We start from the raw sequence: 17,199 nt of genomic DNA, 5'->3' as shown, positions 1-17,199 counted from the left end.
AGAGGAAAATTCGATCTATAATGAATGTCTGAGGCCTGACAACAGGCAAAAAAAGACTGGAAATAAAATAAATTATATTATAAGTAACATAATATCGAGAAGTATGACAAATGTTGCCTGGTTTTCTAACTACCCACCATATGTAACAAAATCACTCATAAGTATGCCTCTCTAAAACATTTGCATAGAAAAAAATTCCATGAGACCTTGTTTCACACGGAACATACAATAAGGGGACCCAAAATTGCAAAAATTCTTATAAACATTGCGCTATTGTAAAGTTCAGCCTAGAAACAAAATCACGTCACCGCGAGGCTTAAAGGGGAACCGTCAAGCTTTAACCAGTTAGATAGTCCTATAGCCCATTAAAAACTAAAATTTATGGCGAAAACCGCATCAAAAAATATTGAGTGGTTAATTTTTAATAAAATAAAGAAATTTTGGGAAGAAGTCGGTGAGACAGAAAAAATTGTTTTGCACGCGCGGCGCTTTCCAGTTATAAGAGACATAAGCCTAAATTGCGTGATTTTAAAAGTTAGGATAGTTCGCAAATCGCTCATACGGGGTTAGGGGCGCTGGCGGCAGCCCCTAAGATGGCGGTGAAAATTCGAACCCAAACACCTGGCGTTATTTTTCGTTTCAACTTGTTCGGCCAAAAGCTATTTTTTCAAGACAAAAAAGGTACGTGTTAGTATATTGAACGTCTTGTTAATCTTTTGATACGGAAATAAGGCCATATTTGGAAAAGCTTGGCTGTTCTTCTTTAAAGAAAATTCTTTTATGACATACTTATATTGTATATTCTACCACCTTTCTTTGCCACTGATAGATAAATTGACAAAATTAGCAAATCCGTCATGCCACCTAGGAGCAACAAACACAAGGAGAACGCAGCCAGCCTTTAAACACGCTAACGAAGGGTTGTGTACGAATTTCATTGGACGAGCCTTTATGCTGCACGTTTTACGGGCGGGGGGAAGACAATTTCCGAATTTTCCCCTTCCGACGGCAGCAGGCGCTAAAGCGTCTAGCCAATGAAAAACGTACACAAGAAAATCCACGACTTTTGACGGGTTGCGTTCTCCTTGTGTGGGGTGTTGTGTTTGTTGCTCCTAGATGCCACGAATATCAAACGATCTTGGGCTAGTGTGGATGTTGCCAATCAAGAGACAGGCATTGGTACGAAAAACGTTTCCCAGATAGCGCTTTTTAACCGGTAAAGAAAATTTCTTGTAATTCTTAGAAAAATATATCTACTAATAGAAAATTAATAATAAAGGTATATGTTGTTAATTTTTTTTACCTATTTTCGTTTTATTGAAAAGATGTGTATAAAAATGCTACGAAATAAATTTTACGCTAAGCCTTGGTAATGAAACTATAGCCAAGTTTCAAAACGTTGCCCATCAAGACCAACGTCCTCATAACTTGGTCCCTTCCATCGAAGGGCAGTGGCGTAGCGAAGATATTGGGAGCCCAGGACAAAACACCCAAATTTGCTCCCCCTTTGACTGCCACCATCGCCCAGTTACATATTTATACCTCCTTTCCAAACGAAACCTAATCATTATCAGTCATAATATAATTTAATTATTAAACTATTAAAATTTATTTGTTATAATAAAAAGTAAAGCCTAGGCTATAGTCCCTACAAAACAATATTATTTAGAAAATCACATCTAAATAATTATGTATATCATCTGGAGATTGCATTATAGTACTTTATATTACAAGTTGCGAGTGTTGCGTTTTACACTTCACTGCTGAAAACTGATCAATACACATCATCAAATTCAATTTTTTCGAAAATAACATTTTTAGGTTTTATTTAAAATAAGTATACTTTTCAAGTTTCAACAATAATGAGTTTAATCATAAGTGTATAATATTATAACATAAGTGTGACACTTCCTATTCTTCACATGCAAAAGTTTTACTTAGAGCTATTCACAAGACAGACGGCATTACGGGCTTCGACGCCGTTTTGCGTTCACTTGCTAACGCGTCACACATAGCCTTTGACAGTGCCTCGCTAGGGGGAGATTTTCTTCTTGTGATGACGTCACTCTGTTACTAGCTCTCAGTAAAATATTCCCCAAAGTGAAAAACTTATAGAATAATAATATAGACTTATGGTTTAATATATAATCCAACAAATCAATTTTAATAATTTGGCGCCCCAAGTCACCGGCACCTGGAGCGGTTGTCCCCCTTCCACCCCCTCGCTACGCCACTGACCAAGGGCAAACAAAACAATGTAGTTAGATGTTCATGATTGAAATGAATACATTCATGGTAATAGAAAGTTTTAGTAGATATCATTTTCCCATTGGTCAGCAAAACTCACATTCAGCCAAAAACGATGTTGATACAACAAAAGGCGTTAATTTTCATTTTGAATTCGTCAATTTTCATTTTAAAGGTGGTAATTTTCATTTCGGATTCGTCACTTTTCATTTAGAATTCATCACTTTTCATTTTGAATTCGTCACATTTCATTTAGAATTCGTCACTTTTCATTTTGAATTCGTTAATTTTCATTTGGAATTCATCACTTTTCATTTGGAACTCATCACTTTTTATTTGGAATTCGTTACTTTTCATTTGGAACTCATCACTTTTCATTTGGAATTCGTCACTTCTCCTTTTGAATTTGTCACTTTTCATTTTGAAGGCGTTAATTTTCATTTGGAATTCATCACTTTTCATTTGGAATTCATCACTTTTCATTTGGAACTCATCACTTTTTATTTGGAATTCGTTACTTTTCATTTGGAACTCATCACTTTTCATTTGGAATTCGTCACTTCTCCTTTTGAATTCGTCACTTTTCATTTTGAATTCGTCACTTTTCATTTGGAATTCATCACTTTTCATTTGGAATTCGTCACTTCTCCTTTTGAATTCGTCACTTTTCATTTTGAAGGCGTTAATTTTCATTTTGAAGGCATTATTTTCATTTGGAATTCATTACTTTTCATTTTGAAGGCGTTATTTTCATTTTGAATTCATTACTTTTCATTTTGAATTCGTTACTTTTCATTTTGAATTCGTCACCCTTAATTTTTAAATCGTTATTTTTCCTTTTGAATTCGTCACTCTTCATTTTTAAATCGTCATATTTCCTTTTGAATTCGTCCCTTTTCATTTTGTATTCGTCACTTTTCATTTTGAAATCGTCCCTTTTCATTTTGAATTCGTCACTCTTCATTTTGAATTCGTCACTTTTCATTTTGAAATCGTTACATTTCCTTTTGAATTCGTCCCTTTTCATTTTAAAGGCGTTAATTTTTATTTGGAACTCATCACTTTTCATTTTGAATTCGTCACTTTTCATTTCGAAGGCGTTTTAATTTTGTATACCCTTCGCTTAAAATATTTAAGAGAATATAACCTGGAAAGCAATCTTTATGGAAGACCCCTTCAATTTTCAAATTACCCTGTACAGTGGCGCCATACACTTCTCAAACCAAAGGTAAGAGCTGCCAGAGCTGCAAACTTTAGTGTTCCACACCAAATACCTGAGGTTATATTCCCTTTGATCGGAGAAAATTGCATTCCCAAAACAGTAGTTCACCTGGTGGCAATATTTCAAAAATTATTGTCAAAAGATGAAAACCATTTGCCTTCCCGAAGTTGCCCGGAGCTACACTATTACTATTTTTTTACATTCAGACCCTGCAAAAGTGTTGCTCGAATTCGTCACTTTCCATTTCGAATTCGTTCAAAGAAATCCCGACACTTTCCAAGAAATTCAAAATCCAGCTTGGATTTCTTCAAAATACGTAGATTTTTTTCAAATCTCGAAATCCGGCAAGAAATCCGGAAATCGGACGGTAAAACTCGAAATCCGGTAAGAAATCACGAAATCCGACAAATAATCGAAAAATTGCAAAATCCCGAAATCCGACGTGAAATTCCGAAATCCCACGAGAAATCCGGAAATCCAGAACAAAAGTTAAGAAATCCGAAATTCAACCAGAAATCTTGAAATTACGCGTAAAATCCCGTACACATTTTTGCTGAACGTGTGACCCCTCGGGCTGTTAGCCGCTAGGGAGCAGAACAAAAGAGTCCACCTAAGGATATAGAAAAACCAGAGTTATTCAGCTTTAGGAGGTTAGATAGCGGAAGCATGGAGGAAGCACGTGACTGATACTGCGTTCAGTCAATAGGAGCGGACATCTCCATAGAAGAGGAGGGGTTCAAAAATCAAGTGGCTCTGCCGAACGGCGGAGACACGAACTGAGTCTAAGCGGACGAATTTTCGTGAAAATTGTTTTTTCTCCCTAATGCTTTTCCTACGGGAATTTGTTTTAGTAACTGTGTTGCAATTCGGAGACTTTTTAATAATTTTAGTGTTTGTACTCAACTTGGAATTTTTCATATGATTTTTAGTAAGTTTCCAGGTTTTATTTAAGACTACTTTCATAATTTCCCTTAATTATTTCGCTCGTAATCTACTTTTAAAATCGACGAAAATTTTAAGGCGAGGAAATGAATTCCCCGCCTTTGGGACCTGTATTTGTGCTAGGCCTCGGTATTGCGCAATGATTTTTAAATTCCAAACATTAAAACATTACTGAAAATTGTCATTTATTTTCTAAGTTATAAATTTTATTAAATCGACCCACCAATGTTTACTTATTTTTCCCACGATATTTTATGTATTTGCAATACAGATCGCTTTTTGAAATGAAAGTAAAATTCCCTTCCTCACTCAGGTGGGAGGGGGGGGGGAGTTTGCCTTACTGTGAGGCATGCATTTCCATAACTGGTATAGCGTCGTAATCCAGCCTCCTAAAACTTGAATAACCCTGGTAAACCCATTGAAAATATAAAAGAGGTACAGCATCTCGACTAGGTGGCACCTAGGAGCAACAAACACAGCACCCAACACAAATAGAACGCAATCCGTCAAAAGTCGTGCATTTTCTTGTGTACAATTGTCATTGTTTAGACGCTTTAGCACCTGCTGACGTCGGAAGGGGGAAATTCGGAAATTATCTTCCCCCGGTGCCCGTAAAACGCTCAGCGTAAAGGTTCGTTCAATTAAATTTGTACACAACACTGCCTTAGCGTGTTTAAAGGCTAGCTGCTCTCTCCTTGTGTTTGTTTCTCCTACATGTAGGTGGCACTGCACGCTCTTCCGAGGTAGCGCATATGATCTAGCGTCTGCTATTACAAATTATATAAAAAAACCTAAATCTGGGTCTCGTAATTGCATTCTATTCATCTATTTCATCCATCATGACCATCTAATGCGCTTAAATATATACGCTACTGGCTGCAAAACACTAACAGCATCTGCTAATACGCTACTATAGGGCAGGAGGGCGGAGGTTGCTAAGGCACTGTGTTGCAGCACACGTAGCACATAGGTAAATCTGGCACATCATTTAGGCATAATGAAATAATAATAATAGTAGTAACAGTAATAGTATGACATACCGGCTCGTCTATTGAAATATATATAAACCGGAAGTAACCCTAACAAAATCCTAGCTTTGGAACCTCTAGATACAAGATCCAGTTGCTATTCCTCTTCTATATTTTCAATGGTAAAACCATAGGTATAGGAAACGTATATAAAGGTCTAGCAGAAACGCGTAATTTTTGCAGGCTATCCTTATAAGGCGCTATATATCGGTAAGAAAACTCGTGCTATCGTCGCGAGAGCCATTGTCTCCTGCTTAAAAATTATATTAAAAGTCACCAACAGATGGTGTCTAAAGACTACGGCCTGCGGAAAGGTCAAGCACTTAGTACTAAAATCGAGCGACTAAAATGCTAAGAGAGCTCGCGCTCTTGGTCACGTGCCTTCCTTGGCAGTCTTGGAAATAAGGAATTTTTTTAAACTAGTCCTTAGGATTAGTGACCCCTATTGTCTACAAAAATAAACTGGTCCTTAAAACCAGTGACCCTCACCAAAGATAATTTAAACTCGTACCCTAGATTCGAATACTGAGAGCTTTCCCATTGACGGTTTTGTTACGAAGCGTTTACCCTTTTCCGGCACGTGAACTCAGAAAAATCGGGCTCCATCGGTTGTGGCACGGCCAACTGCAATCACGCGCTGCCGCGATATAGCGCGGCAGCGCGTGATCGCAGTTGGCCGTGGTTGCGGTAAGGCGCAAACCATGGAGCGAATTTTTTCTGAGTTCCGGCGGGAAGTGGGTAAACGCTATCGGCAACGCGCGAGAGAGTGATTTCGAATCTAGGGTACGAGTTTAAATTATCTTTGCCCTCACTGTGATTTTTTTTCTATTGGTCCCATTGTAAATTATTTTTTATGGAATTATTATTATTAAAAAAAGAAAAAAGTCGGAGTAGAAATTGGAAGTAAGCTTGAATTTTTAAACTGGTCCCGCCTCAATGCCCATAAAAAAAATGAATTATTAAACTGGTCCAATCTTTGCTTTTGGTTGAGCAACGAAAAGACATGTTCTTACAGCCGATAACTTCGTTGATCAACGAAAAATCTACTATTATAATAATCAGCCATTAAACAGGTCGCCTGGTTACAATGCGTAGGAGGGTGGTGGCAAGCCCTTCATGCCACGCGAGCCAACAGTTCCCTACACTGACTACGTTAACCCCGGCAACGAGTCTAGGTGGCGTAACAGCGCTAGTTTTTCCCATGAAGCGCCTATGATCTATCGTCTGCTACAGACAAATTAAAAAGTCATCAGAACGTTTTTTCTTAAATAAACTTATCAAAATATAAGCAAACGATGAGGAAAAACTAATAGCGTCTGCTTTAGCCGCTACCTAGGTTTAAGGTTTAATTTTTTTTTATTTGCCGTCTGAAAGACACCCTTTTGTAACAGGGCGGCTCACGAAGAGCTCAGCGCATAGAAATCTCATAGGTAACTAGAATGCTGCCGTGTAACTGGCAAATGGGCCAAACGCCGTGGCAGACGATAGCCAGATCTCAGCCAATCAGAGCTCAAAGAGTGGTTCTGCCAAGAATTTAATGTCACCAGAGATAATGACGTCACCTATCTCCCGCTATAGTAGCGGATCCAAGGAGGATTATTATCCACCTTGGCGGAACCACTCTACGGCCTCTCATTGGCTGAAGGTTCAAGGCGAACTGGCGTCAATCTCGGCCGTAGGCGGCAGCATTCTAGTTACCTATGAGATTTCTATGGCTCAGCGATTACATCTTATAATATTTATACCAATATACATCAACTTGATATATACGTAACTATACCTATCTAAGTTTCAATGGCGAACCAAAGGGGGCGTAGCGATAGTTTTTGGTCGCAAATTAAATTGAATAATTTGCATTTTCACACTCAAACTGAGAAATATTAATAAAACATTTTTAAAATTAATTTATATTTCTTTATTTTAGAGCTAATTTTGTATTATAAATACATTTTTGAAAGTATAGTAAAAAATGGCACTTAAATGATAACAAAGGGAATATTTTTATGCGTCTCCGGTTGAAGGTTCTTTAAAAAATCCCGCCAATGACCTAAAGGAAGTATATAAAAAGCAGCTTCCGTTGTACGGGTGTCTGTGACGTAAATATTCGATTGCGTTGTAAAGGGCAACATATTTTCCACCCTTTTACTCGCTGCCGTCTCGGGCGGACGTACGTTTATTCACAGATCTCTGGGAATCCTAATCAATCGCCAAAATGGTAAGGTTTTCGAAGTTAAATTCTCGTATTTCTTAATTATAGAATCACGGTTGACTCAGTTAGTTAGTTTTTAGGTTAAACTTTCAAAGTTTTCGTACCGTATTTACCGAAAATGGTGAAGAACTAAACTTTTTAGCCTATGCCTTTTTTCGCTGACACGAGCTACGCCATCATCCAAAATGGCTTGAGCTCACCGGATTTAAATATTGTAGACTTTCAAAATTGTTTAATTCTTCGAAAATTAAAGGATTTTACCCTTTTAGAGACTTGCTAAAAGAGCTCTAAATTTGAGAAACTTCGAATTTTAGTTTAGAAAACAATTAAAATTGATGTTTACTAAGACATAAATGACGACGTAGACGTTTGTCAATGACCTAGGCTTACAAAGGACCATATTTTTTGTCGATATTTGGGGGGGAAGGTAAAAGTTTGGGACAATAATGAGTCAATGACCGGTTAAAATATTATGGTTAACTATTTACTTCAGCTGTTTTCAATTTTTAGTTCATTTTCAAAATTTACTTATTTTAATTTTTTTTTTAGGTGAACTTTACGGTAGATGAGATCCGTGGTCTCATGAATAAAAAGAAGAACATACGTAACATGTCAGTTATCGCCCATGTAGATCATGGCAAATCAACCCTAACAGATTCCTTAGTATCTAAAGCTGGTATCATAGCCTCAGCTAAGGCCGGTGAAATGAGATTTACCGATACAAGAAAAGATGAACAAGAACGTTGCATTACCATCAAATCAACGTATGAATAATTCCATAGTTCATTTTGATATTGAAGTTGCGTGATTTTTCAACGATATTTTAAAATGTTCGTGTAGGGCTATTTCTATGTACTTCGAGCTAGCAGAAAAAGACGTAGCTTTCATCAAGGAAGAGGCTCAAAGAGAGAAGGGAGAGAATGGTTTCTTAATCAATTTGATTGATTCCCCCGGTCACGTAGATTTCTCGTCCGAAGTGACGGCTGCTCTTCGTGTCACTGATGGTGCTTTAGTTGTGGTTGACTGTGTCAGTGGTAAGTAAAGTTTCTCGTGAGCTTAATGCAGATATATTTAAATCTCTTGAAATTTTAATTTTTAATTCCATCAGGTGTGTGTGTGCAAACTGAGACTGTCTTACGTCAAGCTATTGCTGAAAGAATTAAGCCTGTTTTGTTCATGAACAAAATGGACTTGGCCTTGCTCACCCTCCAATTAGAACCGGAAGATTTATACCAAACATTTCAGAGAATCATTGAAAACACCAATGTTATTATTTCTACCTACAGCGATGAAAGTGGACCCATGGGGGACATCAGAGTGAGTTTTATATCCATGGGACTTAAACGTTTAGCAATGTTTAAATAATAGATTTCTTAATAGGTGGATCCATCTAGAGGAAGTGTTGGCTTTGGTTCTGGTCTTCACAGTTGGGCTTTTACCCTTAAACAATTTTCTGAAATATATGCTGAAAAGTTTAAAATTGATGTTGAGAAGTTGATGAACCGATTGTGGGGAGAGAACTTTTACAACCCCCAAACCAAGAAATGGGCTAAGAAATACGAAGATGGAAACAAGAGAGCTTTCACCATGTTTGTCTTGGATCCCATTTACAAAGTGAGTTCAGATACTTTTTTTAAGTATTTTAGGTTAAACCAAGAACTGAATTTAGATTACTGAGAATGTTCAGTCTACATTCCAGTCTACATTTATTTGTAAATTTTATTTTATTTGGTCTAAGCAAAAGTGACATAATTACCAAAAGTGTGACAATCCCTGTACTTTCTTATGCTAAAGGTTTAATGAATGCTAGACTCTAGATCAACCACATAAAATACAGCCTTTTTGGATTTTTAGTCTATGGTATTATATCGTAGGGAGATGGCGATAGCATCTCCATAGAACGACGAAAAATCAAAAAATACACTAACATTGAATAGTGCTACTTAGTTCCTCACTACGAGGCGTATTTTGTTGGTTTTAACTTCCTTCCCTCCCTAAGGCATACTTTCCCTTCTCCCCTCCCAACTTGTATTTTCCTCGTAACATTCATTAATGATTGACACACTTTTGGTCTAAGTAATCAAATAAGTTCTTTGCTAAACAAATCCTCATATTCTTGGCATCCCAATGCCCAAAATTGGCTTTGTGGTGAATGCTATATGGAGGAAGATTAACCCTTGTTGGAAGCATGCCTTCGGTGTCTGAACTAAATATGTTCTGAACCCCATCCTCTATCTTCCAAACAAATCTTATAATTTTACTTTAGGTATATTGCTAATAAGGGAATAAATAATTAATTAAGCTTCTTTTTCCCAGATTTTCCAAGCTATTATGGGCTACAAGAAAGAAGAGACTGCTAAACTTCTTGAGAAGTTGAACATTGTCTTGAAAGGAGAGGATAAAGAGAAGGATGGAAAGAATTTATTGAAAGTTGTGATGCGAAATTGGCTCCCTGCTGGAGAAGCTTTGCTTCAGATGATAGCCATTCACTTACCGTCCCCAGTGACGGCCCAAAGATACAGAATTGAGCTTCTGTACGAAGGACCCCAAGATGATGAAGCTGCTATTGGTAAGATCCAAATGGAGCCAGAAATCTAAAATATTTGAAACTAACTTTTCTACCTTTTTCAACGTAGCCATGAAAACTTGTGACCCTGATGGACCACTCATGATGTATATTTCTAAAATGGTACCCACATCTGATAAGGGACGTTTTTACGCGTTTGGTCGTGTTTTCTCCGGTGCTGTGTCATCTGGACAAAAAGTGCGCATCATGGGCCCTAACTACGTTCCAGGCAAAAAGGACGATTTGGCTGAAAAGGCCATTCAAAGAACTGTTCTTATGATGGGTCGTGCTGTTGAACCTATTGAAAATGTACCATCTGGAAATATTTGCGGTTTGGTTGGAGTAGATCAGTTTTTGGTCAAAACCGGAACCATTAGTACCTTCAAAGAAGCGCATAACATGAGAGTAAGTTGGCTAAACAATAGCATTGCTTGATCAGTTGGTAACCGTTTAATCTTTTAGGTGATGAAATTCTCCGTGAGCCCCGTTGTGCGTGTGGCTGTTGAACCTGTAAATCCATCTGACTTACCAAAATTGGTAGAAGGTCTTAAACGGTTGGCCAAGTCGGATCCTATGGTACAATGTATCATTGAAGAATCTGGCGAGCACATTGTCGCTGGTGCTGGAGAACTTCATTTGGAAATCTGCTTGAAAGATTTGGAAGAAGATCACGCTGGCATTCCCTTGAAAAAAACTGATCCAGTTGTGTCGTACAGAGAAACTGTTGGTGAAGAATCGAGCATCACTTGCTTGTCCAAATCTCCCAACAAGCACAATCGTTTGTACATGAAAGCTGTACCCATGCAAGATGGGCTCCCAGAAGATATTGACTCTGTAAGAAGTTCAGATTGATAAACTAAGTTGTTCGCCAATTGCTGATTTCCTTTCTCAATTTTAGGGCGCTGTGAATCCTAAAGATGATTTCAAAGCTAGGGCCCGTTATTTGTGTGACAAGTACGAATGGGACGCGACTGAAGCCCGTAAGATCTGGTGTTTTGGACCAGAAGGAACTGGACCCAATCTGCTTGTGGATGTAACCAAGGGAGTTCAATACTTGAATGAGATTAAGGACAGTGTTGTAGCTGGATTCCAATGGGCAACCAAAGAAGTAGGAAATTAATTGCACGCTACAAATTGATATCTATATCTAAATGTGAGTATCTTTTAGGGTGCACTCTGCGAAGAAAACATGCGTGCTGTGAGGTTTAACATCTATGACGTGACTCTTCACGCTGATGCCATCCATCGTGGTGGTGGACAAATCATTCCAACTGCTCGTCGTTGTCTCTACGCTTGTGTATTGACTGCGCAACCGCGTATTATGGAGCCAGTTTACTTGGTTGAGATCCAGTGTCCTGAAACTGCTGTTGGTGGAATCTACGGCGTCTTGAACAGAAGACGTGGTCATGTTTTTGAAGAATCCCAAGTAACTGGTACTCCCATGTTCATTGTCAAGGCTTACTTGCCTGTTAACGAATCTTTTGGTGAGTAGATAAGGCATTTGTTAATTATTAGTGCTTGGGTTTAAAATGTTTTTCCCTAAATAGGTTTCACCGCCGATTTACGATCTAACACCGGCGGACAAGCTTTCCCACAATGCGTCTTTGATCACTGGCAAATTTTACCTGGTGATCCAACTGATGGAAAGTCTCGCCCACATCAAATTACCATGGAAACCCGTAAGAGGAAAGGCTTGAAGGAGTCCCTCCCAGAAGTTGACCAGTACTTGGACAAACTATGAGGATATTTCTCCTTGATAGAAATTATATTAAAATAATTAAAGAAATAAAATAAAATCCTCAGTTTTTTAATTTTCTTAATTTCTGGTTTTTGTTAAAATGTTTTTTTTTTGTGGGAGGGAAATTTTATTTCCTAACCTCCTTCGCCTATGTATAACATCTAAACGGCTGGAAATAAATTCTGTATAAAAGAAGCTTTCTAAGCTTGGTATTTATTCCCAACTGAGAGAATTGAGAAATAAAACTAAAAAAATGATTTGGTTTGTTCGTAATTTCTGCGCTTGCCTGTGCGTGAATAACTTCGTGAAGATAAATTTAAATTACGTTTTTCGTTTCAACATTTTCCTAAAAACCCTGGCCCGGTGGGGTTTGGCAAAGACCTGTATCTTGTTTCCTGTTCTGTTCAAAACATGTCTTTCTATTGAAAAATGGTTTTCTTAGAAATATTCTACCAAGAATAATGATACACCAGATGAGATAAAGACTTTGTATGCCATGGAAAACTTTGCGAAACTATCCTCGAATAGCAGCGAGCTATTTTTAGCAGAGCTAACCGGAATAACAAGTTGGCTATAATGTAAGAGTTATTTCTCTTGCCATTGCGCCTAATTTTAAACTAGAGCGTTTTTCTTTAAAAAATTATTATATACTAGCTGATAAGCTTTTCAGCTAGGTATTTTCATTTTGGTTTAGAACGGTACAAATGAAATATTTGGAAGAAACGGTAACAGTTTAAATAAATTTGGGCTTTCAGCTAGGTGTTTTCATTTCGGTTTAGAACAGTACAAACCGGGCTTTCAGCTAGGGGTTTTAATTTCGGTTTAGTATAGTACAAATAAAATGAAATATGTGTAAGAAACGGTTACAGTTTAAATAAATTTGGATTTTCAGCTAGGTGTTTTCATTTCGGTTTAGAACGGTACAAATGAAATATTTTGAAGAAACGGTAACGGTTTAAATAAATTTGGGCTTTCAGCTAGGAGTTTTCATTTTGGTTTAGAACGGTGCAAATAAAATGAACTATGTGGAAGAAACGGTTACAGTTTAAATAAAGGATTTTCAGCTAGGTGTTTTCATTTCGGTTTAGAACGGCACAAATGAAATATTTGGAAGAAACGGTAACAGTTTAAATAAATTTGGGCTTTCAGCTAGGTGTTTTCATTTCGGTTTAGAACAGTACAAACCGGACTTTCAGCTAGGTGTTTTAATTTCGGTTTAGAACGGTACAAATAAAAAGATACCAAATGAAGGCCTTTTTTGTGGCATGATGGAAATATTACGGTAAATAAATTAATGAGCAACGGAAAAATAAATAAAAAATTTAAACAATAGAACATAGGCGATTTCAAAAAACAGTAGTTATAGCTTGGCCGGTGCAAGAGAAAGTATGAAACTTGACAGTCATATGATCATACAACACAGAAAATAAACAAACCTGGGCCGCGCAGCTGCATCGTAAAACCGAAGAGAGTGCCGAAGGTCACGCCATAAGAATGCGATGGGGCACGGGTCCCTGGGCGGTGCTCAGAAGCGGCCACAATTATAGCGACAGTTGTTGTTTGGGAGTGTATTGTTTTCCACCACACGTGAAGACTTAACAAATATTTTGAATTTTCATTACTACATTGAATATTTTTTGCCCGATGCTTTTGATACAGCTTATATCTCAGGTAACGACATTTTAGCAAGAATTTAATCAGGTGAGTAGAGAATATGCAGGCAGAACCCTGTTCGAAATGGGATTCCTCAAAATATAACCTTCGAGAGATAGTTGCGGCTTCATATCTCTCAACCCGAATACAGTCTTGATATTAGAACACAGCTTAAGTCATACTTTCTTGCCGACCTAAATTGTGCGGACATGCTCTACAAGGGCGTATTGAGGATTTCCATTTGGGGGGGGGGGGTTGTTGAACTCCCTCAAATACACCCTTGATGTTCGAAGAAGCATTGCAGATTTGATAACTAAGGGGGTGGCTACCTTCTGTGCTTGTAACCTTCCGCGCGTACCTTCCACTGTATAAATTATCGGTTCAATTTCTATACGATGGAAGATACGCGCGGAAGGTTTCGTAGGTTGCCAGCCCCTTTAATAAAGCTTAAATTTGAGCCCCAACCGCAACTATGTATCGATAGACCAAAATAAGTACCAAGCACATAAGTCAGTTACGTAATTTTTGCGACGTCAATAAATTAACTTTCCATGAACTCCAATAATGTACTGCCCATTACTAAATGTCGAAAATGGTTTAACCTAAGACTTCCAAGTTTTATTAAATTATAAAGAGCGATCGATGGTTGCAATACCAGAAATAAGAAAATTGAAAATTTAGTTAAAACCAACCTAGTAGAAAACTACTTAAGAAAGAAGAGCTCTGAAAGGCTGGGGACGGTGAAGAAGAATCTCAAACATCAAATTGCGTATAAAACGCCCGACTCTGGTACGTCCTTGACTATGAAATACAACTAGGCCTATTCGATCTTATCCGAACATTTCTGGGGATGACCTCGGTCTTTTGTCGAGGGGCATTTGTCATCGAGAGAGACACAATGACCACCCGCAGTCTTCCGAATGACCGATTGGTCACCGAAAATGAAATGACGCGAAAAACGTTCTTTTTCGTATATACCGGTAGTTGAAAAGAAACTATCGTGTTCTGCGAAGCAAAAACTCGCGGGAAATGATAAAAATATAATACATTGGCCCTCAATATAATACAGCGCGAATACTTCGGAATATTTCCATTGGCTGTTCAAAAATAGGAAATATAAATCGGATGAGTAAAATGGCGTCGATATTTCTCAATACTGTATATTAAATCCGCGTTTCGACACCCAACGTCATAGCTTCAACTAATATAACCTCTAGCATTTCTTGTGAGGTTTTCGGGGCTGCTTACTGGTTTGTTACGCGGCGAATCCATTAAAGTGTTGGGGTCTTCCGTTAAGAACGCGTTGGAAGTAGGAACTAAATCGTAAATTTATCTGCTAACAGGGGCTACGGCAGGGCCGTCTTAAACGCACTCTCACAAGCTCAAAATTTGTGTTAGCGTAGAGTTCGGGACTACTTATTTTCTTTCAATTTTTTCCATTAGATAGTAGCGGCAATGAGAGTAGCGGAGGTTTCTCTAGCTATGCTGTTACAGCCAAAGGTAGCGGAGAGAGGATTTTCAGCCCCCTGGAGTGATTGATTTCTAACTCTTTGGGGCATATAGTTCATTCCTTCCCACATATACTTTTACTCTACGGTTCGACTTTTACAATAAAGATTGAAGTGAGATTGGAATAGCTCGTAGCACGCGATAGACTCCATCGCCATCTCTTTTTCATAAAACAACTAAAAGCTACCTATGTGAGAAAATTCAGCTGGCGAGAGTGCGTTTAAGGCATGGGCCAGTTTTGGGGCACCGGAAAGGCCAGCCATACAGCCTCTACTCTAGGGATAAGGGTTTAGTTGGTTAAATATTATTTATGCTCATTTAATATTATGTATCTTTTATAGTTACGTCTAAAGTAATTTGACTCATCGCCACATCGCGTATCATACGGTACCTACAATTTCTAAAACCTAACAACGAGTCACTGTCAGTAAAAATCTTATTTTCAGTAGGCCTATGTTATACTTTTGAAATTAAACGTTTTGGGTTGATTATTGTGTAGTTGAATTTAGACAACGGACATCCAAAGGCTGACCGTTGGGGATTGCACAGGTCTTAAGAAATAATTTAGCCCTAGGCCTTAAAAGGTCTTAAGACGGGCCTGGGCCTACGAATTGTTTTTAACTTAACTAGCGCCCATCACCCGTATAATCTGTTAACAATTCGTTGATCCACCATAAATATGGAACTTCACACTCCCTTTAACGAGGAAATTTAAAAAAAAAACTTATTGAAAAACAAACCAATTACTTTCCGTTCAAAGATAACAGTTTGGGAGCGTCCATTAATTACGTGAGGCGATTTGGTAGATTTTTCGACACCCCCTCCCCCCTTGGTGAGATGTCGTGAGATTTGGCTCGACCCCCTCCCTCCCCCCTAATATCGTATTTTTAGTGTAAATACGTTAATCTGTGTTTGATTGCGTTGGATTTATTTAAAAAAAAACCTAATTTGCTTAATTATTTATATTTAAGACTAGTATTTTAGACCGAAGGTAGTCTAGAATCACAGTTAGAAAATCGAACACTAAAATACTTAAATTTAAAGGAACTACTGAAATTCGTAAAAGAATATTGATTCTAATTCAGTCCACGGGGACTCATGTGTGGTCTCAAGAGTGACTACTCGAAACAACATGTCCATGTGATTTTCAGTAAAATCATCTGCTCCTTCAACCTCGCTCTGATGTAGCCCCTTTAAACCGTTGTCACTTGCACACAGAAGTTTAGTAACTCGGCGTGTGACAATCCGTGAAGGTCACACTTTGCGCGCTGGTGCAAGTGGTGCTCTGTGGACCGCATGCCGGTGCTCTGTAGCTCTTGTGATGGATGAAAAGTAGATACCGCATGTACTGCAGCATCTCTTTTTCAGATCACCACGTACACGTGGGCAAGAGAGGTCATTGGGCATGCTGATGAAGGTGTGCGAGGGTTGAATTTCTTAATTTAACCCAGTTTTATCGCAATTATACACTGTTTCTTGCCGGAAAAAAATTACGTGATATTTGCCGAAACCCCCCCTCTCCTCCACGTGAGATTGGGTGAAATTCAGCTCGATCTCCTCCCTCCCCTAAACGCCTCACGTAATTTATGGACGCTCCCTTTTCAGTTTCTACTTGCAATGGGAAATGGTCCAACACGTTTCGTCAAAGCAATGAAAATAGTCTTTAAACATTTCTGAAAACAAATATAGAACATGACAACCATCATTGCAAGAATTTATTTATTTCTACTGTTGGCAATTTTTAACGTTGCTCCCATTCTCCCGAATGCTCCAGCAGTGAGTTCCTTTCACTTCCAAAAATCAAATCAAGCCGTTATCTCAATGGTTCCTTAAAACTGGGGTTTTCCGACGCGATTGAAGAGCACGACGGTCAACGGGGTCTCGATCGAGAAACGGTTTGAAAGAATTTTTGGATTGCCTCCAAAATTCGTCTGTTTCTGACGTCACCCAGATGAGATGCCATTGATTTTCAATAGGATCTCATCTCAGTGACGTCACGATGTTCGTTAGCGACGAAGTTACCAACCTTAGCTCTTAGCAACCACAGCGTATCGAGGCAACCTTTTATAGCCTAAAATTTACTAA

At 38.3% G+C, this 17,199-nt stretch overlaps 1 protein-coding gene across 1 annotated transcript; it reads left to right on the top strand.

The window, feature by feature from the left end:
* Positions 1 to 7,499: 7,499 nt before the first annotated feature.
* eEF2 (eukaryotic translation elongation factor 2) lies at positions 7,500 to 12,209 on the top strand. The gene is made up of 11 exons (XM_090159400.1): positions 7,500 to 7,654; positions 8,198 to 8,412; positions 8,489 to 8,682; positions 8,757 to 8,965; positions 9,029 to 9,262; positions 9,965 to 10,217; positions 10,285 to 10,619; positions 10,677 to 11,048; positions 11,113 to 11,322; positions 11,383 to 11,698; positions 11,762 to 12,209. Exons 1-11 carry the CDS (start codon positions 7,652 to 7,654, stop codon positions 11,953 to 11,955), a joined length of 2,535 nt encoding a protein of 844 aa, XP_090015526.1. The 5' UTR covers positions 7,500 to 7,651; the 3' UTR covers positions 11,956 to 12,209.
* The last annotated feature ends 4,990 nt before the right edge of the window (positions 12,210 to 17,199 follow it).

The sequence above is a fragment of the Leiobunum rupestre genome, chromosome 9 (genome assembly GCF_980474605.1).
Source record: "Leiobunum rupestre chromosome 9, qqLeiRupe1.1.hap1, whole genome shotgun sequence".
Classification (NCBI taxonomy): Eukaryota; Metazoa; Arthropoda; class Arachnida; order Opiliones; family Sclerosomatidae; genus Leiobunum; species Leiobunum rupestre.
This window is presented reverse-complemented; position numbering and strand designations above follow the sequence as displayed.

Coding starts and splice junctions, on each gene's coding strand:
- eEF2 (XM_090159400.1), top strand. Junction 10,218..10,284: donor AGATGATGAAGCTGCTATTG/GTAAGATCCAAA, acceptor TTTTCAACGTAG/CCATGAAAACTTGTGACCCT. Junction 11,049..11,112: donor TCCCAGAAGATATTGACTCT/GTAAGAAGTTCA, acceptor TCTCAATTTTAG/GGCGCTGTGAATCCTAAAGA.